The sequence below is a fragment of the Leucoraja erinacea genome, chromosome 2, assembly GCF_028641065.1.
Source record: "Leucoraja erinacea ecotype New England chromosome 2, Leri_hhj_1, whole genome shotgun sequence".
Classification (NCBI taxonomy): domain Eukaryota; kingdom Metazoa; phylum Chordata; class Chondrichthyes; order Rajiformes; family Rajidae; genus Leucoraja; species Leucoraja erinaceus.
In genome coordinates this window covers 81,408,518-81,433,495 of record NC_073378.1, presented here as the reverse complement: position 1 = coordinate 81,433,495, position 24,978 = coordinate 81,408,518, and the positions used below count along the sequence as shown (strand labels likewise).

Sequence of the window (24,978 nt, the reverse complement as noted above, 5' to 3'; positions counted from 1 at the left end):
TGGAAAACGGAATTTAGCATTGGAAAATTGCATGTTCCCATGATCGGGTTAATTGAGCTATATGCCAAGAGGACAAATAAGTTTTTCTACACGCATCAAGCTGACCTGTTGCATAGCTAACCCGAGTTATTTGGCTGGAGACTGCATTTTCTCTATTAGAGAATGGAAAATTGTCTCAATACTCACACAAGCATAGCATTTTTGCAAATTGCAGAAAGCACTGTTACAAGTTACAGGCAACCAAATCGGTTATTGGAAAATATCTGTTGGCCTATCAGTTTACTCAGACAAAAGGGGAAAACGTAGAAGAGCAGCATATGAACTACATGCACGAAACATGCACTTAAGTCAGTTGGGTGAATAGAAAAATACCCAAAATAAATTTAAGCCAGAACCATATGGGGACAATGCATTTCAGATGAGCATTAAGTGGCAAAAGGGAATAGACAATAGACAATAGACAATATGAGCAGGAGGAGGCCATTCGGCAAAAGGGAATTCACAACAAATGCAACAATCGGAGATACATAAGTTTCAACACCTATCCACAGATCCCTATCGATAAGAGGGAGGTAGGGAAGGTAGTTATGTGGCACATTGGATACTTTCTATCCTGACACACCATTTGTTATTCACTGTACTGCACTCTTTCAGGCCAGATATTGTTCTGCGACGTTACAAACTTGTTTCACTTCTCAGATTTCCCAGTTTTAAGAGGTCAATAACCAGAATCTGTTTTCTCTTCACATTTGCTACTCCACCTGCAAGTATTTCCACTATTTTAGGGTCGCACAGCGGTAGAGTTGTGCGTGCAAAAGTGCGCGTATTTGTGCGCACACACCGGCCTGGGTACAATCCTGACTATGGGTGCTGACTGTACGGAGATTTTTCCTTTGGAATGTTTCCTACCACACTCCAAAGATAAACAGGTTTATACGTTAATTGGCTTGGTAACATTGTAACTTGTCACTCCTGTGTGTCGGATAGTGTTAATGTGCGTGGATCGTTGATCGGCACTAGGAGGGTTAATCAGACCAGAATAATGCAATTTCCACATTGAATCGTGTAAGATCGTGTTCATCCGCAGGTAAAACTAATGCCTACCAATTCCGTTCTGGTCAGGCTGTTGTAACCGCACCAGAGTGTTATATTCAGGTTGAGGAGGATTATAGTTAGGGGAAGAGATTGCTCTTAATGGAATGAAGGAGACACCAGTGAGATTTAATTAAGATGTATAATTATGCATGAGGCCTAGACAGTTTTAACAGCAAGGTCTAATTTTCTTTAGCAATGAAAAGAGTAACTTGGGACCACAGATTTACTTACATTGATAGATGGAAAGATTAAATGGTAATTGAGGATTTGAAAAAAATACATCACTACGAGGTTTTGAGCTGGAACTCAATGCTGAATGGATGTTGGGAGGAAAATATTAATTTCCATCTATATTTTTTGTAGGCCCCACTCGGTGATGGCTGATCCTAGTTGTTGGCCGCTTGCTCCAAACCTCGGCTAGAGCAATGTCGCTTGTGGCTGAAGAGATCAATGCAAGACACACATACATATATATATATATACAGTTAAGTCCAAATCATTCTCTTCAGCCAAATGAACACACACACACAGATTTTATGTACACGTACACAAGTGTTCACGCGCATTCTCTTCAGCCAAAGGAACACATTGGGTTGCATTGCCTCTTTTTTCTTGCAGGTTTCTTAGTTTCTAATATTTGGTGAAAATATTAGAATCAATATTTGATCACGTGTAAATGTCAGGCTCGGAACAGTTAAGAGGCTATAAACACTCATGAGACTAACCCATGATTACACTATTGACACAAATGACTAATTGGACTGATTTTCCCTTTATAATAGTTATTTTAATTGTCATGTGAATTTCAAAGTTCAGTCAACTGAATCTATAACACTGTGATGTTGACATTGGCCTGCAATTCATACAACAACAAAAAAATCAGAAGGTATGAAAAACAGAAGTTAGCCACATGATATATGCCCAAGGCATCATGAGATGAAGCCATTGTGTAAAAGTACAGTGCAATTTCCACATTGAATTGGAACTATAAATCAGGATTCCAACAAAATGATATGAAGTGGGAGAGAGCAGATCAATAATCTGATCTTCAACACAGAAACAGAACCTAGATCAGTGCAAAACAGGAACATGACCTTCAGCACACGATATCTGTGCTGACTGCAAGGCTCATTTAAACTCATGCCATTTGGCAGCACACGGCATATTCATCTCTTTCCTCTTCAGCATGTGCCAATCTAAATGTGCTATCATGTCCGCTTTCACCCCCTACCCTGATGGTGTGGTTTAGGCACCTACCCTTGTCAAAACTGGACCCATCTTTGAACATTTTCCCCTCACCTTAAATTTGACACTTCCACTCTATCTATGCCTCTCATAATTTTCCCGCCGGGCCATGCGGCAGAAGGATTCCCGACGGGTCATGGACTGGGAATGTGGCCAGAGGCCTGTATCGAGGCGCCGTGGTCTGGATGCCACAGGGATGGCCACGGAGAAGCCTGGGTCAGAGCCCGGACGGGGCCTCGCGGGTCGGAGACCGGATCAGCGGAGCAGCTGACGGAGCCCGCGGCTGGGGTCCGGGTCGGCACCATGGAGGCCTCAGCGTTGTGAAGAGGTCAGTGTGGCAGCCGATGATGGCGCCGACCGACGGACGAGAAGGACACATGAAGCAAGGATGTTGCTGCCGAGGGAGGGAGGGAGGGAGGGAGGGAGGGAGGGAGGGAGGGAGGGAGGGAGGGAGGGAGGGAGGGAGGGAGGGAGGGAGGGAGGGAGGGAGGGAGGGAGGGAGGGAGGGAAGGAAGGAAGGAAGGAAGGAAGGAAGGAAGGAAGGAAGGAAGGAAGGAAGGAAGGAAGGAAGGAAGGAAGGAAGGAAGGAAGGAAGGAAGGAAGGAAGGAAGGAAGGAAGGAAGGAAGACCCGGCATGTGGGGACCGCCGTGAGAAGGAGGAAAAACAATGGACAATGTGGACCCGGTGTGAGGGGACCGCCAAGAAGGGGAGAAGAACAATGGGGGAACTGGCACGGATGGGGGAGGGGGGGGTGGTTGGGGAATTTGTAACTTTGCAAGTGCCCTACATGGGCGACTATTGCATACCTTGGCAAGGAATGCAAGCAAAGAATTTCACTGTGATTTGTCACATGTGACCATAACGTTTTTCATTCATTTACATGTTTCTCTCGGGTCACCCGACAGCCTCTGACACTCCAGGAAAAGCAATCCAAGTTTGTACAACCTCTCCTTATAGCTCGTCAAGTGTGTATAATTGTCATATGTACCTGCAATCCATACTTGTTGCAGCTCTCCCAACATCCCAATTGAATACCACACAAATAAATATACAATCAATAATACAATAAATTAATAATTAGCAATTGGTGGTAACCAGACCATAGTAATGTAAAACTGAAGTAGTGCAACCAACACCAAGTCCATTGTAGTCACCCTAACTATTGTAAACCTTTCCCTATAAAATTTGATCATCCAAAATTCAACACCTCACACTTTTGCCGAGGTGAGCTGTGGTTAGCCTTGTGCAATGTTCAAGCTAGGAAAAAGCTGTTTTTGAGCTGTACCTCCTTCCTGATAGTAGGAGTAAGATGTGAGCAAGGCTAGGGTGCTGTGGGTCTTGATATCAGCTGTGTAGGAAGGAACTGCAGATGCTGGTTTAAACCAAAGATAGACAAAAGCTGGAGCAACTCAGGACAGGCAGCATCACTGGAGAGAAGGAATGGGTGACGTTTTGCCTCCCATTGGGGAGAGGTCAGAACTTGCGATAAACCACTATCTGCAGCCTTTTTCAATCCTGGGTGTTCAAGTTGTTGAACCAGGTTTTGATGCAGCCAGTCAGCACGGTCTTTACCGTACATTTGCTGAGGTTCGATGGAATATACAGTGATTTCAGAAAGTATTCAGACCTCTTCACTTTTTCCACATTTTGTTACGATACAGCCTTATTTTAAAATGGATTAAATTCTCTTTTTTATTATTATCATCAATCTACACACAATGCCCCAGAATGAAGAAGCAAGAACAGGTGTTTAGAAATTTTTGCAAAGAAATAACTGAAATGTCACATTTACATAAGTATTCAGACCCTAACTCATTCAATCATGGCTGATCTATCTCTCCCTCCTAACCCCGTTCTCCTCCTTCTCTGCATAACCCATGACAACCCCTGTACAAATCTATAGTCATATGAAGTTTCAATTACTATCTTTTCCAATGTGCTATAAATCACATTGACATGGAACCAAAGTTTACAAATAGGCTTGAAATATTACATTGTTCAAGCTGTAAAATAGGCGAGTAAAATATTTTATAAAATGTGTAAGTAATGCTTTATAATATACATAGAGAGATGAAGTGCTCCAATGGCATTTTTATTCTCACTCACTGGGATTATTATTAAATTATGAAGAATCTTAAGCACAAAAGAGAAAAACACAATCGCTATACAAAAACTTTCCATGGGAAAGAATGTTACTTTGATACAATAAAGCTAGATATTGTAATTGAACATAACATTGTGTATTTCTGAAAAGAACATTCTGAATCTAAGGATATAAACGATTTAAAATATTTCAGAAAATAGTTTCTTGGCTCATGAGAATGTTCTGTTGTGCCAAACAGCACAAAAAAAAAACATGTATTGGTATAAAAAGGCCTTCCCATCTAAAAATATACCATTGTATGGTTTCATGGCTCTTGCGAGTTTAATAAGTAATCTCAAACAATATTTCAAGGTTTTCTATTTGGAGACAGCTTCCTATTTTAGTTGCAAACCCAATTTAACAATTAATTAAAAAATAAAGCCAGGCCATAGAACAGTCAGATAGTCGTCATGCCAATTAGTACCACAGCAGATGGCTGCACAACTGCCAACATGAATCACAGATAATAATCCATGCACTGTTCCAGACCCAAATGTAGTGTTAAGACCCAAGGGACAAACTTTAACCCAAATATATATTTTCCAAATTGATTAACATTTCCAACAACACATTAAAATAACACACAACTAGTTTTATTGTCAAATAAAAAATGTTCAAAAGTCAACGTGTGCATCACAATATAAAGATAAGAATATGAATATTTCATCAATGTAGATGTGCATTGAGGGTATTACAACATTATTGAAACAGCTCCCAAAATTCTTGCTATACTGATATGTAGTTATGTGACTAGCTTGGCATGATATTATTTACTATCTGATTTGTTAAAATAGTCCACTTGAACTGCAGCATACTTGGCTCCACCAAATAAGGGATTGTATTGTCGGAAATGTTAAGGGGTGCAGGAGTACATGGACCCAAGTTCACAACAGCTGGTTTAACGAGAACTGTATGACGTGCATCACAATGGGCAGCTATGAAGAGCAAATTCTGCTAAAGGCATTTTACTTACACAAGCTCATGTTCAGCCACTTTTGAGAATCTACTTTGATTAAAAATGATGCAATTAAAAATATTTAGTAAAAAAGCGACAGCTGCCTAAATCATATCCGGTGTTGATTAAATGGAACATCTCAAGAACAATCAATTGAAATAATTATCTCCAAAATACTAGATCTATAAAATATGAGTGTGGCAGCTTACTACTGTTAAAAGGACTTGAATAACCTACTAATAGTGCACTGATAAACTCCAGAGAGATTGCAATATTTGTCAACATCTATTTGAAAACATCACTGCCTGTAATACCTTTCTGTTTTGCAGCAGCAAGCATTTACTAGCACATATCTTCAGCAATCAGCCCTTAAAGAGGGACCTCAAAATACAAACCGCAGCTCCTGGGGAGCAGAGAGATAAGGAAAGAGTTCATATTCTAATGATCGTCGGATGGGCAAAGCACAGTGAGGAAGAGCAATCTGCACAGGCTACCAAAGAACAGTTATGCACAGGGGGCAAAATCCTTGTGAAATGTTGCCAAGAAGTTTGCATGCAATGCATTAACTTTGGGGAACCCTGTAACACAGCCAAATGCCCTGACAGCACAAAATACTTCCAGCATAAACATATCCATGGTTCCATGGAAGCCGGCAATGTCTGTAATGTGACATTACAACAATGAAATAAAGCAATAGCAAAACGACAAATTAGCATATCTCAGCAGAGTCAGCTTGATGTTTCTCAGAGGGGGGCCTTAACTATGACGTTGAGCCTAGTGCAATCAATCACCCATGTGATTGTGTACGTGGTATTTTGAAATCGCAGATCCACGGTGAGAACTACCACGTGCAACTGGTGGAATCTGATACGAAAGGAAGGAAGGTGCAATGTCAAATTTAAAGCTCCTGCATTAAGACTCAGTACAGTCAATCTTGCATAAACCAGTGAGTATGGCAAAAGACATCAACTCCATTACAGCATTTCTCCAAAAAACTTGAATTCTTCACAATACTAAGCAAAGCAGTAGCACAACTTTGTTAGACTCCTAAGGCCTTTGACAATATTGCAATAATTGCGTAAAAATTCAAACCAATTGTCAAATTACTGTATACAGAACATCCGGCAATTTCCTTGTAGAACTATCTCCAAAATAATTTAGTCCATCAGCAAAAAATCAGATATAAATTAACCCCAAGCAAAATAAAACCATCTACTCCCTTTAAAAGGATAAAAGATACCCAACAACCTTCCCTTTTTATAGGCCGCCAGATGAAAGTGGTGATTGCATCTGTTGTTAAATAATCACTTGACAGTATTACATGGCTAGGGTATGGAAAAGAGAATTTGAGATTTTCATGAATAGATTCCTTATTCAACATTACTAAAACCGATTATCCAGTCAATATCTGTGGGAGCTTTCTATTCCATATATAGACATCACATTTCCAGAATTCCAACTGTCTGCAACTGGATGCTCAACTTCCTGACCACAATCAGGGAGGATAGTGCCAAATCATCCTCCACAATAACACTCAAGACTGGAGTACCATGGGGACATGTTCTCAGCCCCCGTCCATACTCCTTAGACACTGGTGACTGTGCAGCCAATGACTAATCCATCTCAATTTGCAAATTTGCAGATGACACCACTGAAGTGGGCCGGATATTAAAGTATGACAAGACGGAATACACAAAGAAGACTGAGAATGTCCTAACCTGGTGCCAAGATGACAACCTCTCCCTCAAAGTCAGCAAGACAAAGGAGATTGTGATCGACTTCAGGAAGAGAAGCGGCACACATACCTTGAATGCGCCGAGGTAGAGATGGTTGAAAGCTTCAATTTCTTCAGAATAAATATCACCAGCAATTTGTCCTGGACCAGCCACATCAAAGCAATAGGCAAGAAAGCACACCAACTCCTCTACTTCCTTGCAAGGCTTAGAAAATTCAACATGTTCCCAACAACCCTCATCAACTTCTACAGATGTGCCCTAGAAATAATTTTATCAGGATGCATCACTGGATGTTTTGGGAACAGCTCCATCCAAGACCACAAGAAATTGCAGTTGTGCACATCATAAGCCCAGACCACCATACAAACCTACCTTCCTGTCATCAATTCCATCTACACTTCACACTGCCTCAGCAAGGCCACTAGCATAATCAAGGGCAAGGCTCATCCCGGTCACTCCCTATTCTGCCCTCTCCCATTAGGCAAGAGGTACAGAAGCTTGAAAACTCATACCTCCAGATTCAGGGATAGTTTCTTCCCAGCTGTTATCAGGCAACAAAACTGTCCTCTTACAAACTAGACCTGACCCATCTACCTCTTTGGAGACATTTGAGCTATTTTCACTTAGACTTCACTGGACTTCATCTTGCATTAAACGTTATATCCTTTATCCTATATTTGTACACTGTGGATGGCTTGATTGTATCATGTCTAGCCTTTTCGCTGACTGGACATCACACAGGGAAAAGGTGCAGTGAAAATAATAAACTAACAATAAACTAAAAACAAAACTAAGACTAAAATACTTTTTATAAACTAGTTGTAAACTAATTGTAAAATACTTTGGACATTCCCAAAGTTGTAAAAGTTCTTTTAGTATCTCTCTCTCTCCCAACATATTGAAAAACAATTGATAATTCAAAATAACAACATGGGCACTTAAAGAAATTACAATGTCAGAATGATTCATGTGATTTGATTAACAAACCCAAGCAATTGAAGCTGCCATTCTCTAAAGGATTATTAAAGTCTTATCAATGAACCAATATTCAACAAATTTCTTATAATATTATAACCAGACACTCAACAAATAAGCATGGCTCACTGGAATTTGGAGCTAGTATATTAACATATTCTCCGTAAAAATAAAACATTTTCTCCAACAAAAACCAGAACATGAAAAATTACATTAAAATTGCATATAAAATACCCATACGTGGATATTTAAAAATACACGGATTTCTTCATAATTTGCCAATAAAAATGAAAATAATATATAGAAATTGACATTATAATCTTCAAAGAGTTGTAGTGATGTCAATCCAAGGGCAATTTAATCCTTTATCAAAATCTAGACAACAATTTCACTACTTTGAAGGTAATTAAGTAACATTCTGGTCGATTATCTGCTCTTTGTAGGATATATTCTTTGTGGGAGTTTGCAAGCTGGAAAACATTTCTAAAACAAGATTAAGTATTGCTGCCTATTGCTTTAGGATGGCCCAAGACAATGGCAGATACTCGTTATGTGCAGGCCTTTCTGTCCTTCCTCTTTTGTGTAGGAATCAACTGCAGTAATTAGGATAGTTCTCACCTTTCATCCCACCAGCCTCCGCATCCAACACTTCAGTCACCTCCTAAAGGACCCCACCACTAATAACATCTTCCCATTTCCATCCTTTTCCTCCCTCTCCACAACCCCTTGGTTCACACATCCCTTCCCACCCAAACGATTGCCTCCCCAAATATTTTCCCCTGCAACCGCAGGAGATGCAACACCTGTCCCTCGCAGGAGATGCAACACCTATACCTCCTCCCTCGTCTCTATCCAGGGACCACGACAGTCCTTTCCTGTCAGACAAAGATTCACATGTACATCCTCATCTACTGCATCAAGTGTTCCCGATGTGGGTCCTGTGATAGGTAAGTGTGAGACCAAAGGTAGACTCAATGACCGTTTCCCTGAACACTTACACTTTGTCCACTAGGCCATTGCCAGAGTGAGGCCACTCGCAAATTGGAGGAACAGCACTGCATATTTTGCTTGGGTAGCTTACAACACAGTGGTACGAAAGTTAAATTCTCCAATATTAAGTAACTTCTACTTACACTCCCTTTGCCCTCTTCCTCCACCTTAGTCGTTTAACCTGTTCCACATAGTTTCCCTCTTGAGATCACACCTTCCTTTGCCAACAATGGACCGACCATGCACCACGCTGCCAGAGGTCATTTGTGGCTGGCCCCGATTGGTCCTAGTCTTTTCTCGCCTCCAGATCTTCCTCCCCGTCCCGCTACTTTCTGAAGAAGGGTCCCGACCCAAAACATCACCCAGCCTTTTTCTCCAGAGATGCTGCCTGACCTGCCTAGTTCTTCCTGCACTTTGAATCTATCTTTGGTATAAACCAGCATCTGCAGTTCTTTGCTTCTACATTCTGCCCTTTTCAGAAGATATTTACTGACACCTCCTGATAAGTAAAAATCAGTGATGCACATGTGCGGTTCTAGATGATGAAAAAGTCCTGTGTATCAAGATCCTGCTTTTCCCCATTGATCATTCTGCAGACAGTTAAAAATACAACCTAAACTCTGCTTGACATTCAATGAACCCAATGCTTTACCTCCACCTATGGACCAATGCAAGGTTCATGAACAATTTGAATTGGAAGGTTTCTCTACATAACTGGGGAAATTGTTTTTGTTTTTGTTTTGTTTTTTTAAATGTGCTTCCATCCCCCTGCACCCTCCCACCTCTCTATTCGCTCATGCAACATGGGCAGTACCAAGCAAGAGAGCCCACTCGACAAAAAAGACGTAGTACGATCTTGGGCAACTTTCGGCCCCAATTCCGTTACCGGCTTCCTTCTCCGCATCAAAGATCCCAAAGCGGAGCAAAGATACTAGTGCGGAGACGGAAGCCCATTATGGAAAAATCCTCGTAAAAATAAAAGTTCTTTGTTAAAAATCTTCTCCTCATTTTCAGAATTATAATTTATGAACACAAACTGTTCCCCCGCTGAAATGGATGAAAAAAGGGCCCACGTTCCGCTCCGTTGCGTACTACACGTCAGCCCATTGCATTTAGCAGGAGTGATCTATCTTGCTCCCCTGGAGGATCTTTGGGCAGTACTAACTTTGATTACACTTACCCAATTACTTCAAATTAACAAGATCTTTTCTTGAACCACATAGTGGAAGTACCCTTACTGTGTTGCTACATGGGGAATGCCATGAATTTGACCCAGTTAATATTTTTATGTCAGAAGTATGTGACTAGATAGAGAAGTTGGAAATGGTGATGCTCCTCTGTGCCCATAGCTCTCGTCCTACACGGTAAACATGGACACATGTTTGAGAGATTGAGGAACAGTTAGTGAGCTTTCCCATAGCATCTGGTATTTAAAAAATCCTGAAGTATAGTATTAATCATCATTTAAAATAACAAAAATATATTGTCTGACCTTAAAGGATTTGTGAATGGATTTCAAATAATATTTATACTTTCAGAGAAAAGGTAATAATTTCCAATACAGCTTTTGTGGTATCCCACCTCTCTCTATATCCATCTCCCCTCTCTCTCTATTTTTCTGTTCTGGAAAAGGTGAGATGAAGATTAACTTATATCAGAGTGATGGCAAGAGCAAAGTATGGAGGTGAGGAGGAACTACCCAAGATCCAAAGGATACCACCTCATCTGTAAACCACGGCGGGGGTATGTTATGGCCTGGGCATGTGTGGTGCTGAAGGTACTGACTCACTTATCTTCACTGATGATACAACTGCTGATGGTAGTAGCGTAATGAATTCTGCTACTACCATCAATAGGATGTATAGACACATCCTATTTGCTCAAGTTCAAACAAATTCCTAAAAACTCTTTGGCCGGCCGTTCATTCTACAGCAAGACAATGATCCTAAACATACTGCTAAAGCAACAAAGGAGTTTGTCAAAGCTAAAAAATAGTCAATTCTTGAGTGGCCAAGTCAATCTCCCGATCTGAACTCAATTGAGCATGCCTTTAATATGCTGAAGAGAAAACTGAAGGGGACTAGCCCCCAAAACAAGCTTAAGCTAAAGATGGCTGCAATACAGGCCTGGCAGATCATCACCAGAGAAGACACCCAGCAACTGGTGATGTACATGAATCGCAGACTTCATGCAGTCATTGCATGTAAAGGATATGCAACAAAAATACTAGACATGACTACTTTCATTTACGTGACATTGCGGTGTCCCCAGCATTATGGTGCCCTGCAGTGGGGGGGGGGGGGGGGGGGGGGGGGGGGGGGGGGGGGGACGGGACTATGTATAAACACTGCTGTAATTCCTACATGGTGAAACCAAAATGTATAAAAAATGGCCTATATTAAAATCTAACAATGTGCACTTTAACCATATGTGATTTTCTTTTCCCCAATCGCAAATTGTGAAGTACAGAAGCAAATAAATAAATTATGGGTCTTTGTCCCAAAGATTATGGAGGGCACTGTGTATCTGTGCGTAGTTGGTACATTCTCTGTGACTGCAAAATTAGAAAAGGGAGGAGGCAGAATGGAACAGAAATAGAAACAGATTATTTCTTTAAACATTTCATCGAAATGTATTTAAAATTCCCTCGAAGTGCAGCCTGAAAAAAGGATGATAATTGATCGAATAGTGAACAAGGAATTATTGATTGTTCACACCAATCATGTATCTATCAGCTATCACCTATACATCTTTTCAAAATGTATAAATTATGCTGCAAAGCCAAATTGTACCCATGGTTTTCACTGTCAGACAACACATTGAAAATGAAATTTGCAAAAAGCACTGTTCATGAAAATCATAGAGGCTTTATTGTATGTTCTGGTAAACATCCATAGAGCAATGCCATCACACCAATAACATGGCCATGTGTGACACATCAGGAATCTCTGCCTCTTTACTAATTGCTGGCCAATAGGCACTGTGAACACCAGGCACACACAGGGCAGACGTTTTCTTCAGCAAAATCTGATGACATGTTTAGGCTTATAACCACAATTGTCTGCAATGCACAAAATTATAAATGTAATAAAAATGATCAATGCATGTTTTTAACTCATCTATTCACATGTTGATGAATTTTCAATTTTAATATAGTCTGAATAATTTTACAAAGAGAAAAGATTGCTCTAACCATTCTAAATAATTCTCAATTCAGTTGTTATATGATTTAAGACATTGTTTCTTACAGGGAAAATCTTGAAGCATGTCATGATGAATGAATCTGTTAATATTTAATGAAGCTTGTATTCAAAACATAAACAGTGCGATTATTATGAAAATATAATACATCTTTTAAAAATGTATAAATTATGCTGCAAAGCCAAATTTCAATTTAGGCCAGCTCTCAAACGCATGCACAAGAATGGAAAATTAAAAAGCTACATAATCTAAAGAAGGATTTATGGTGCACAGGGCCACAAGTAACCATGGTGTTGGCTGTGCTTCAAACAAGTCAAGACATAAATCATTTGTGCGAGCCAACTGGTTTATCAGTTCAGGGGGTTGTTCAGCAATCACCAAGTTCCTTGGACACTTTCAACTGAAAGTCAATTATTTTCATTAAGTCTAAAGTCATTGTTCACAATTTTCTTCTTCCACATGACGACTGTTCATCTCCCCTAAAATTAAGATTACTGTTGGGCGCACCAAAATAATCCACAAAGGGGCAAAAGATAACCTGTTTGACCAAGACAAATCAGGTGACAAAGTTCTGTAATGATGATGGAAATTTATTTAAGTTTCATTTCAGAAACTATATTCAAAGCATTTCACGGTAACTCTGCTGCTAACTCTTCTGGATTCCATCCAGATTTTTTTGTGAATGCTTTATTTGAATTTTTCCAGCTTTTCCAGCTAAATCTTAAATATATCAGCATTTCTTCAGCATAATTATTTGCATACATTTATTTCTGCCTCAAACCTTTAAAACAGCCTTATTCAAAGCAGCAATCAGCAGTAGAATGTAAACAAAAACACTTCAGTCGTTGCTTTCGCATGGCACATTGCCTTGTACCACATCCAAAAACATGACCTCACTGAGCAAGAAAACAAAATCAAATAGAGGTGTTTTATGGGTTGTTGAACCAAGGAGAACTGCAGCAACAAGCTGCATGATCCAGGATATTTTCAGTAGCCGCTTTAAAACTCATAATATTGAACATTGAGTTTTATTTTGGTTCTCCCTCACAGCTATTAATACCCTCTGCACAACAACCACACATGCAACCCCTAAGCAGCTTAATTTATACCATCCTCCTCACCCCACTCCACCTTTCCACAAAGCCACTGCTGTGTTTTTTTTAAAGAGACATTTCCACCCAATAACAAAGTTATCTGTTCCACTACGTCAAGTTGGTTACTTTTCAGTAACTATGAACAGGCAAGACAGTATGTGATGCTTGTTGGAAACTAAATAAAGTTAGCTCATTGAATTGATTATTCATATTATGTGGAAAGTACAACCAAGATGATTTACTTCCACATACAAATGAATATTGAAAACCAACAAAGTAAAATGTGTTCAATCCACAATGGTAACATCACAATTTATCATACAACTCATTTATTTTTTTAGGGGTACAGAAAAAAACACAAAAATGCTGCAATTTGAAGACAAATGGCCAATAATGGGTTTTCAATCAAAAAATACTCAAACCTTTACAGATCAAAAGTCACACATGTGGAAAAGGAAAAGAAAAATTGCTAACAATCATAAAGGTACTGGAGAAACACAGTATCTGTGGAGGGAATGAACAGATTATATTTGGGTCAGGACCCATCTTCAGACTGATTGGAAATCAGGGACGAAATCTGGAAAAGGGAGATGGGGCAGGATAAAGCCTGCAAGTGGTTGGTAGGTATAGGCAAGGGTGGTGATTAGCAAGCAAGTGGAGATATTGACAAAGGCTAAAGGTGACAAGGAGTCAAAAGGGTATCAGGTGAGGAAAGAGGAGTGAAATGCAAAGATGGAGTGAAGAATATTGGTGGGAGATGAGTACATGGAGAAGTAGTGATGTAAAGTCAAAGTCAATTTTATTCGTCGCATGCACCCGATGGTGCGGTGAAATGAATTTTCCAGCAGCGATACACTTAAAACACACAATAAAATTTAGCACAAACATCCACCACAGCATTCCTCACTGTGGTGGAAGGCAAAAGTTCAGCCAGTCCTTCTTCTTTGCTCACCCGTGGTCAGGGCCATAAACCCTCTGTAGACGCTGCTACGGACGACCTGATGTACAGGCCCTCTCGTCAGAATGATCAAAACTCCGACGTCGGGACGGTTAGACACACTCCACGGTTTGGAGGTCCCGAATCGGCACTGTCCTACCGTAGACCGCGGCTTCAGGATATTATAGGCCGCAGGCCGGCGGTCAGAGCTCTTCTCTGGCGATCCCCGGCAAGGGATCCCAGAATGGATGGTACGTTAACGTCCCGCCCACGGCTAGAAGCTCCGCAGACCACATTAGAGGAGTGCATGAGTAAAATGTATGCGCACACTAAGGTGGTAGGGGGCATTATGTAAAATTGGAGTTACATACCTTCCCCTCATCTTTCCTCTTCTCAACCCCCAGTCTCCCCACCTAGTGAGCACACATTTCACCCGCCATTACCCCGCTGGTTTCCCCTCCTCCGTACGCTCATCACTATTTTACAACCTTCTCCCCCTTACTCCATCAGTCTGAATAAGGGTCCCAACCCAAAACAATGTCTCCCCATTCCCTCCACAGATACTGCCTAGCCTGCTGTTCCCCCAGCACTTCGTTTTTGCTCAAGATGCCAGCGTCTGCAGTCTCTTGTGCCTCTCTTTGATTGGTAACAAACTTGAGAAGTCAAACTGCTTTAATCTAGAGTGCTAGATGCTTGCGTGAAGAACTTAGCAACTGAACAAATGTGTACAATGCTAAAGCAGGTAGAGTTCCATGAAGATAAGTTATGTCCTCCAAAGACAGTCAAAAGGTTCATAAAAGAACAAAGGATTTCAAAACTGTTATTTAAAATTGTTTAAAATTTTTTGAATGTGATCACTGAAGTTGGGTCAAACAAAGTACAGCAACATCTAATGGTTAATTGCTGCAGTTCCTCAGAAAATAATCATTTACAGCCCATCACTCTCATTCAAGGAACACATAAATACCCAAGATCATAGAGGCAGCAATCTATGCTGGAATCCTCATTTTTCCGTGCAATGTACGAGCACTATTCATATCTGCACTTACACCTTCTACATTTTAGCAGTGGTGATATGTTTTCCAAGTTTAATTCCAAATGAAGTTATTGGTGAGGAACATAACCCACCAAGAAAATAAAAGATACATTTCGTCATGGTAATTCTTCTAAAACATTTTTTTTTCCATCCACAAATTGTCTAATTCATAAAATGTACTCCACTGCACCAAAATAGTTCATTCTAAAAATGTAGTTACATTATATTTATCACTACCGTTTACCTTCTCAGTGATCACCCAACCATTAGGTATGACTAAGTAATCATAGAACATTGTCTTGGTTACACATTCTCACAAGTGCATTCAGCTGACGGTTCTGTAAAGTAAACAACTGCAACAGACTTTATGTACATTATTTCAACATTGAAATTCTAGCTGGATACTAAAATTGTCCTGTGCACAGTTCTGACACCAATTGCATCAAGAAAAGGAAACAAAAGAGCAACCAACAGAAGGCATTGGAATGGTCCTGGTCACCAGATGATTGGAAGTATGTGGTGGCACCAGAAAAATTGCCGGTGATTGCCTGGAAAGGAAGATTTTCGTTACAAGTTGAGTTTGGATAGATTGGGTTTGTTGTCACCAAGGTTAGAAATTTATAAAATGTATGAGGAGCATAAATGTGGACAGTTTTTTTCCCAAGAGCAGGAGAATCAAAATCTGGAGGACATGGGTTTAAGGTGAGAGGGAAAATGTTTAAAAGGAGATCTGAGGGGCAGGTTTTTTTCACAGAGTCTGATGGGTAAATGGAACAAGGTGCCAGAGGAAGTGATAGAGGCAGGTAAAATAGTAAGATTAAACGAGAATTTACCAGTTTGAAGTTTGATCGTTATTTTATGAGGAGTAACGTTGAGGGATTACGTGAAGAACCCGCCAGGACGCATGCGTGTCATTCTTCAAAGCAGCGTTGTGAAATCACAGATAACAGTAATGACTGAACATTGTAAGATTAGAGAAGAGGATACCAGTTGAACTGTATGATCGAGGGTGGGAGCGGAGGGCACGTAAACCCTCAACGTTACTCCTCATAAAATAACGATCAAACTTCGAACTGGTAAATTCTCGTTTAATCTTACTATTTTATTTCGGAGTCACGTGAGTGACTACGTGAAGATTTCAAAGCTCTGTGATTTCATGCCGTGGAAACGAGTCCATGCATCACATCTGCCTTAATTGACTAAGGGAGGAATTGTGTTAACATGTTTAAACATGAATCCGACATTGAAATCCATGATAAAGTTATTAACAACAAATTATAGCCCCTATTTCATGGGGTGAAATTATATTACAAAACTTAAAATTGATTCTGCAAAAGTTCCAGGTTTAACCACTGGTTTATGGTAGAATTGTTGGAACGTTTTTTCCCTTGACCATCCTGCTGTCTCCAGGATTTGGCCCATTGGTACGTCCAACTCCATAGCTGCCGACGTAGCTGCAGCCCTGGTGGAATGAGATTTGAATATGTTAGTATCCACTCCAGCTGTTGTTAAAACCTGTTTCAGCCATCTGGAAATAGTTTGAACCGACACTTTTTTGTGGGGTTGCTTGTGGCTGATTAGTAGTGCCATCTCATAGCCTCTGATGTTTTTGGTGTTCTCCATATATAACAATAAATGTCTTATTATACAGAGACGGTGATCTATAGGGTAAGCCCTAAATTCTATTTTGAGGCCTGGTGGCCCCAGTCTGTTCTGTTTGACTAATTCGTGATCATGAAAAGTTATATTTCTTGTTGAAGAAGTCATATTGTCCAGCCTTAACTTATGTAAAGACTGTACCCTTTGTGCTATGACCAAAGCCATCAGCATGACTGTTTTATGCGTCAATTTTTGCAGGGACAGAGCTGTTGCTGGAGACCAGTTCCTTAGCAACGATAGGACAATACTCACATCGCATATTTGAGAGTACCTGGTTCTTGGGGGATTGATGTTAAAAAATTCCCCTCATAAGTTTGGTTACCAGGGGGTGAGTCCCAACAGAATGACGCTCTGATCCTCGCCATAGATATGCTGAAAGGGCACTTCTGGCGCAGTTAATGGCACTGTAACTGAGCCCCTCATCATAATGGAAGCCTGCCAGGAATTCCAGAACAGACGTTTTGTTCGTCGTACAGTAGTGATGTTGTTCCTAGAACAATATTTCCCACTTCCTGATGTGGACCCGATATAGTTTCTTCGTGGACTGCCTGTGAGCCGCTGTATATGTTCATTGTTCGGTTCGTTAATCCCAGGTCTGGAAATGGTTACTTAAGATTCTGCTGACGAACACATTTATCCTATTATGGTAGGGATGATTTTCCCGCCCATTACAGGATGAACCAACAATCTGGTTATTTCGGAACGGAGAGCCATGTTTAGTTGTATTTTGCGTAATACCCGACTGATGAGGCAAAAAGCAGGGAATGCATAGAAAGGACAATTCCCCCCCCGCCAGCTTTAGACGCAGCCCTTGTGGACTCTATTTTTGTCCAGTTTCCCCCTGTAAAAAAAGCGCGGGAAACAAAAAATGACCGCAGAGTAATTCACTTATCTGTCGGTCGCGGTTTCAAATTTACCGCTGCGGGGGAACGTGACTCCGAAGTAAAATCACAGTATTCGAACAGGTACATGGAAGGGAAAGGAATACAGACAGACCAAATGAAGAATAATGGGAACAACGTCAGCATGTTTCTGTGTTATTTGACTCCGTAACTCAAACATTATGCTACTAATTATTTTGTTCCTGCTTCTGAAGAAGAGCATGATGGTAATATATTCAGAGTCTCCAATAATTTCAATACTCCTTTAATGGTTGCCCTCAAGTGTTCTAGTGTTTATTGTCACACTACAAATAATGCTCATGGTAATGGAGGAGGGGAGGGGGCGGGTGGGGAGAGGGAGGATAATGGAAGAGGGGAATAGGGGACCTAAGAGGGAGAGTGACATTCACATTGATCTTATATTTTACAAGTTATTGTAATTTTAAACTTTAAAAATGTCAGCCGCATCTGCGCAGTTGGGAGTTATGGGCGAGTGGTGGAATATTGGGTTGGGGTAACGGGCCCAACGGGTCCGCACTTGGTCTAGTACACCTTTAAAAGATCACCCCTCATCCTCCTGTGCTCCAATGAATAGAATCCTACCCTGCTCAACCTCTCCCTCCAGCTCAGGCCCTCGAGTCCTGGTAATATCCTCGTAAACCTTCTCAGCTTGACAACATATTTCCTATAACATGGTGCCCACTAATCAACACAAAATGCAGCCTCACCAACATTTTATATAACTGCAACATGACCTCACAACTTCTATACTCAATGCTCTGACTGATGAAGGTCAATGTGCCAAAAGTCTTTTTGACTACCCTATCTACCTGTGATGCCACTTTCACCATACTATGCACCTGTACTCCTAGATCTCTCTGCTCGACAACACTCTCCAGAGCCCAAGTGTTCACAATGTTGGTTCTGCCCATTAGTGCACCTAAAATACAACACTTCACATTTCTCGTTATTAAATTCTATCAACCATTATGTACTGTATTGTCTTTGACTAGATAGCACACAAACAAAAGCTTTTCACTGTAACTTGGTACACATGACAATAATAAACTAAAACTAGATAACTTTGTATTCAATTTAAGCATCTCCCAAATCAACACAGAACAAAAAGATCTTTAGAGTGAATTAATTTGTTCAATTAAAAACTACTAGATGTAATTATCTACCTGCACTTAGGTGAACTGGAATTGGATGAAGCCTCAGTTGATTCCATGCCAAACAGCAAATTCTATTGTTCTGATCAGATTAATCACTTTTTGATCCCTAATCTTTAAATGTAATGTTTTTAGAATTCTGTACAAGGGAGAAAAATCATTTAGAAATCATGCAAATTAAATTAAACTTTGTTCAATCTAGTTTAGTTCACAAATGGAGTAGGCAACCAATTATGCAATAGTATGTGAGATATATGGTCAACTTTTCTTATCTTAAAGGAGTTTTAAAGCAGCTCAAAACAATGTTGCTCTGTAAGTGAATCAGAAGTAAACTTAATGTTTAATACCAAAACCTTGAAACTAATCAACGGTTGGTTCTGAAACTGAAATCAAACACGCAAAAACTCCAATGTCCCGATGTGTCATAACATGGACACGATTGATTCAACGGGGGTTTACTTTGAATTCAAAGGCAAAACACTTTAATACAGGATAACAAGTAAACAAGATCTTATACAAAATATCTATTGCAGACAGATGTCTTGATGTAGAAAGGAGTGAACCAAGGGGTCACACAAGAGATGGTTATGCTGAGATGGTAAAGAGGAAAACACTAATCTCCAAAAGCACAGATGTTGTTGATCAAAATAATGCCGTGAACAGACATAATGCTGGCTTAACAACAATTACATGCAATTAAAATTAAGTGAGAAATAGTATTTTAATTAAACTTTTAAAGCATATTTCTATTAGAGAAAGACCAATGAAAAGATAATTTCATCACAGTAATATTGTTCAAAATACACTTGACCATGAGAGCAGACCACTGACAAAAAAATTGAGCCACTTGCTGCTATCGTTTCAAAATTACCATTCAGCCTTTTCCACAGATAACATGTATAGGTCAGACAAAATCCTGGAAAGATTCTTGGAATGTAAACTGGTGTCAATTTCTGTTATATAACATCTTGCTGAACGCATTTTTATGAAATCTGATCTTTATATCACATCTTGCTGACCACAAACACCAGAATAAACTCTTATTACTCTACCTCATTCAGTTATTCCATTATAGTGTTTATAATAATTCTTTGCACTATGTAGATTTAGCACTAGATTCTTGCACCATTAGGCTGTATTACACTAATTCCTGTATTTATGTAGTACAGTGATTATATACTGTATGCATACTGTTTACTCTGGGAGCTTCACGAAAACGAAGAATGTATTTGCACTCGGATGTATATGATAATAAACTAGCTTAATCTAATCTTTATGTATAATAAATGAGATTATCATTCCAACTTTAACAGTTTGTGCAGTAAAGAATGATACAAGCTAATGTTTCTGTCTATCGGAGACATAAACTCAAACTCTAATAGGAACATATTCCATGCCTTCAATGCATTTTACATAAAAACGAAAAACTAGCCAAGAATAAAAGTAGTCGGTGTGATCACAAAGTAGAATACAACAAAGTAACCTAAAGATCCAGAAGAAGGATCTACAACGCTGGCAGCATAATAACGTGCAATAATAATTTGAATTGAAGTAGATGTCCAGAGGTAGATAAAAAAACAGATATGTGATTTGTAAACCGTCCATAACCTCCTCCACTCCGGCACAATCATTTTGGGTGGGAAGGGGAAGACCGTGGCCAGGCAAACGTGGCCAGGCAAACGTAAAGTATATGAATGAAAGAGCAGCGCATGTGTATGGAAGGTATACGTGGACAGGACAGGAAACGAATGAACATGTTACAGCGCAGGTGGATGATAGAAATTGGATGGTATGTGGTCAGCACATAAACCCGGAGAGAAGGCAGACAGACAGACCGGGTGGGTGTCCGGGTGCGGAGGTAGAGACAACCCCAAAGTCCCCACAAGCCATTGCTTAAGGCGAGAGGAAAGATTTATTAAGAGCCAGAAAGACAACTTCTCCCCCCCCCCACACACATTGGTTGGTAGATAAATGGAACTAGCTGCCAGATGAGGTAGTTGAGGCAGGTACTATAACAATATTTAATATAAGTTTGGACAGGTACATGGATATGAAAGGTTTAGAGGAATATGGGCCAAACGTGGGTAGATGGGGCATGTATGTCGGCGTGGGCAAGTTAGACCAGGTAGCCTGTTTTCATGATGTGCGAGCCAAGCCCAGCCCGGGGCTGCCTGTCACCCTGTCCCACCTACCCAGTCTCCATTGGCGCGGATCCAGTCGGTCAGGCTGCTGTCAAGGTAAGCGGTCATCCAGGCTGCAATGCTGTCGACCAGCGCTGCCATGTCCCGCCTCTTGATGCTCTCCACGCACAAGGTGCCACCGAACACGAAGAAAGCCACCACTCGGCCCCAGTTGACCCCGTCGCGGAACAGCTCCTCGGCCACTGCATCGAAGCGGTGGCGGGCGGTGTCGGGCTCGAAGCGTATTTGTAGCGCGATGTCGGCGAACTCCTGCTGGTACTGGCGCTCGAAGCTGTCGCCCACCTCCCGCAGGACACGGTGAGCCTTGTCAGTTGCAGCAGCGGGGGGCCGGCGGGCACCGTTGCCCACGGTCGTGGTATCCAGGTGTTCCTCCCACACGTAGCCGTGCCGGGACAGCCGGTAGTACAGGTAGTGGCAAACCAGGTCTCGGCTGCTGTACATCTTCGGTCAGGAAACGGTGCTGCTGGCTACGGCGCTAATCACAATCCAATGTCAATGTGTACAATTCACAAACAGCTGCGGTGCATCCTCGGAAAACACCTTCCAAATCCACACCTACAGGGAGGTGCGCTCTCCTCGGGTGTTAATTTGGCAGCTACCCGCCTCCTCACACCTTGCTCAAATATATTTCAATTCCTCCTAACATGCTCGTCTTCTTGCCTGGAGGGCTTCTTAAATTGTTTTCCAAGTAAACTCCGTCCTTCAACCAACTGTGCTGAAAGTGGTGGTTTTAACCCGTCCTCCTTTAGCCGCCAGTGGAAAGTTCCGTCTTCGTCTCCCTGCAAATGGCTCCTCTTTCAAAAATAATAAAACGCACACACACTTTCCCAAAGTGTGTCCGATTGGGCGAACCCAAGTCAGCAGCCTGAAGTCATCCGACCAGGCAGACGTGGTGTGGAGAGTTTATACTCCGTCTTCTCACTCTTTCCCAATGTTGGTTGCGCCGGGCTTGCAAACGCCGCCGCTCCCTGGGGATTGAGCGGAGCGGCGAGTGGCAGTGCCCCCGGGGAGGGTAGGGGGGCTGCTCGGGGTCAGTGGCGGGAGTTCGGGGCCAGTCCACGCCCCTCGCTTGGATCACCGGGCTGCAGTTTGCAAAATGCCGCCAATCCAGGCGGGGATCTCGGGTTCTCCCCTCCCCCTCGGCACCAACTCTGATTTTCGTTTCCCCGCCGCCTTGCAGAGCGCGGACCCGCCGTTCCCGGGCCGCCGCCGCCGCTGGTGCTGCGGGAGAGAATGGGTTATCGTGCGGATTGCAGTCACTCCCGGAGCGGCTGGATCGCGCACCCGTCCCGCCGTCGCTTCAACCCCCTCTCCGCACCGATCGCTAATCTCTCATTTTCCAAACCTTACATCTCCAGAAGGCACGCAATTTCCTGCGCGTCAGCGCGCTGTTGCAGTCTGTTCATTCAGTAAAATCTCAGCCAGAGTGTGGGAGGCGCCAGTGTGTGACCGCCACTCTCACACCCCTCGCCACCTCGGGGCGACCGACAATTGCTTCAGCAGCAGTTGGGACACATGGCGCTTGTCTGTGAGGGTCCGTTGCAGTAAAGGAAGAGGATTAGAGTATAAATTACGAATTAATCAATTATTTTGACGGGCGTGCGGGAGGGGATGAGAAAGTTTGCGGTCAAGCAGATCACACGTTGTGATTACCAGCCAAACCTATGTTTCGGGAATAATTACATTTTAAGCCGTGTTCCCAAACTACAAGCTGCATCGATCGTGGAATTTGCCAGTAAATTTCCCGATTGAACTTTTGGGTTTTCTTGCTGGCATTTTTCTGGATACGGTTGAACATAAAACAAAGTGGAAGGCGGTCTAATCATATTCTTTATACCTAAACATAAACCTCTATCTCAAAGCTGCTGCTGACTGCTTAAAGTCAAGAGTGTTTTATTGTCATATGTCCCTAAACGGAACAATGGCATTCTAATTTGCAGCAGCACAACAGACGTGTAAGCATGGACACAAAAAGCTGGAGTAACTCAGGGGGTCAGGCAGCACCTCTGGAGAAAGGAATAGGTGACGTTTCGGATCGAGATCCTTCAGTGAGGTGAGGCGTCACCTGTTCTTTCTCTCCAGAGATGCTGCCTGACCAGCTGCTTCCAGAACGCCTTGAACCAGAACGTTTGGTTCTGTCTTCACTAAGGAAGATTCAAACAATCTCCCAGCAATACTAGGGCATCGAGGAACTAGTGGGAGGGAGGAACTGAAGGGAATCCACATTAGTCAGGAAATGGTGTTAAGGGCCTGTCCCACTGTACGAGGTAATTCAAGATGGTGCATAAAAATGCTGGAGAAACTCAGCGGGTGCAGCAGCATCTATGGAGCGAAGGAAATAGGCAACGTTTCGGTCCGAAACCCTTCTTCAGACTGTATTTCAAGAGTTCTCCCGAGTTTCCCCTGATTCGAACTCGGAGAATTATGGTAATAGCCGCTCGTAACTACTCAGGGGTCTCGTGGACATTTTTCAACATGTTGAAAAATCTTCACGAGCTTACCGCATTTCCCCAGTAGAAACATAGAAACATAGAAATTAGGTGCAGGAGTAGGCCATTCGGCCCTTCGAGCCTGCACCGCCATTCAATATGATCATGGCTGATCATCCAACTCAGTATCCCGTACCTGCCTTCTCTCCATACCCCCTGATCCCCTTAGCCACAAGGGCCACATCTAACTCCCTCTTAAATATAGCCAATGAACTGGCCTCAACTACCCTCTGTGGGCAGAGAGTTCCAGAGATTCACCACTCTCTGCGTGAAAAAAAAGTTCTTCTCATCTCGGTTTTAAAGGATTTCCCCCTTATCCTTAAGCTGTGACCCTTGTCCTGGACTTCCCTAACATCGGGAACAATCTACCTGCATCTAGCCTGTCCAACCCCTTAAGAATTTTGTAAGTTTCTATAAGATCCCCTCTCAATCTTCTAAATTCTAGAGAGTATAAACCAAGTCTATCCAGTCTTTCTTCATAAGACAGTCCTGACATCCCAGGAATCAGTCTGGTGAACCGTCTCTGCACTCCCTCTATGGCAATAATGTCCTTCCTCAGATTTGGAGACCAAAACTGTACGCAATACTCCAGGTCTGGTCTCACCAAGACCCTGTACAACTGCAGTAGAACCTCTCTGCTCCTATACTCAAATCCTTTTGCAATGAAAGCTAACATACCATTCGCTTTCTTTACTGCCTGCTGCACCTGCATGCCTACCTTCAATGACTGGTGTACCATGACACCCAGGTCTCGCTGCATCTCCCCCTTTCCCAATCGGCCACCATTTAGATAATAGTCTGCTTTCCTGTTTTTGCCACCAAAATGGATAACCTCACATTTATCCACATTATACTGCATCTGCCAAACATTTGCCCACTCACCCAGCCTATCCAAGTCACCCTGCAGTCTCCTAGCATCCTCCTCACAGCTAACACTGCCCCCCAGCTTAGTGTCATCCGCAAACTTGGAGATATTGCCTTCAATTCCCTCATCCAGATCATTAATATATATTGTAAATAGCTGGGGTCCCAGTACTGAGCCTTGGGGTACCCCACTAGTCACTGCCTGCCATTGTGAAAAGGACCCGTTTACTCCTACTCTTTGCTTCCTGTTTGCCAGCCAGTTCTCTATCCACATCAATACTGAACCCCCAATGCCTTGTGCTTT

General features: G+C 41.9%; 1 protein-coding gene across 3 annotated transcripts in view; it reads right to left on the bottom strand.

Annotated features, from left to right (window-relative positions):
• bcl2b (BCL2 apoptosis regulator b) overlaps window positions 1-23,748 on the bottom strand; it is a 122,705-nt gene extending 98,957 nt beyond the window's left edge. Inside the window, exons 1-2 of one of the 3 annotated variants that reach the window (XM_055659305.1) lie at window positions 21,313-23,748; window positions 11,467-12,201 (exon numbers count right to left, since the gene is read on the bottom strand). In XM_055659305.1, the coding sequence (XP_055515280.1) occupies window positions 12,100-12,201; window positions 21,313-21,762 (552 nt within the window). In that variant the 5' untranslated portion in view covers window positions 21,763-23,748 and the 3' untranslated portion in view covers window positions 11,467-12,099. Of the gene's footprint in view, window positions 1-11,466; window positions 12,202-21,312 lie in introns of those variants that run through there. The other 2 variants (XM_055659310.1, XM_055659298.1) reach the window with 2 other exon arrangements.
• Between the last annotated feature and the right edge of the window lie 1,230 nt (window positions 23,749-24,978).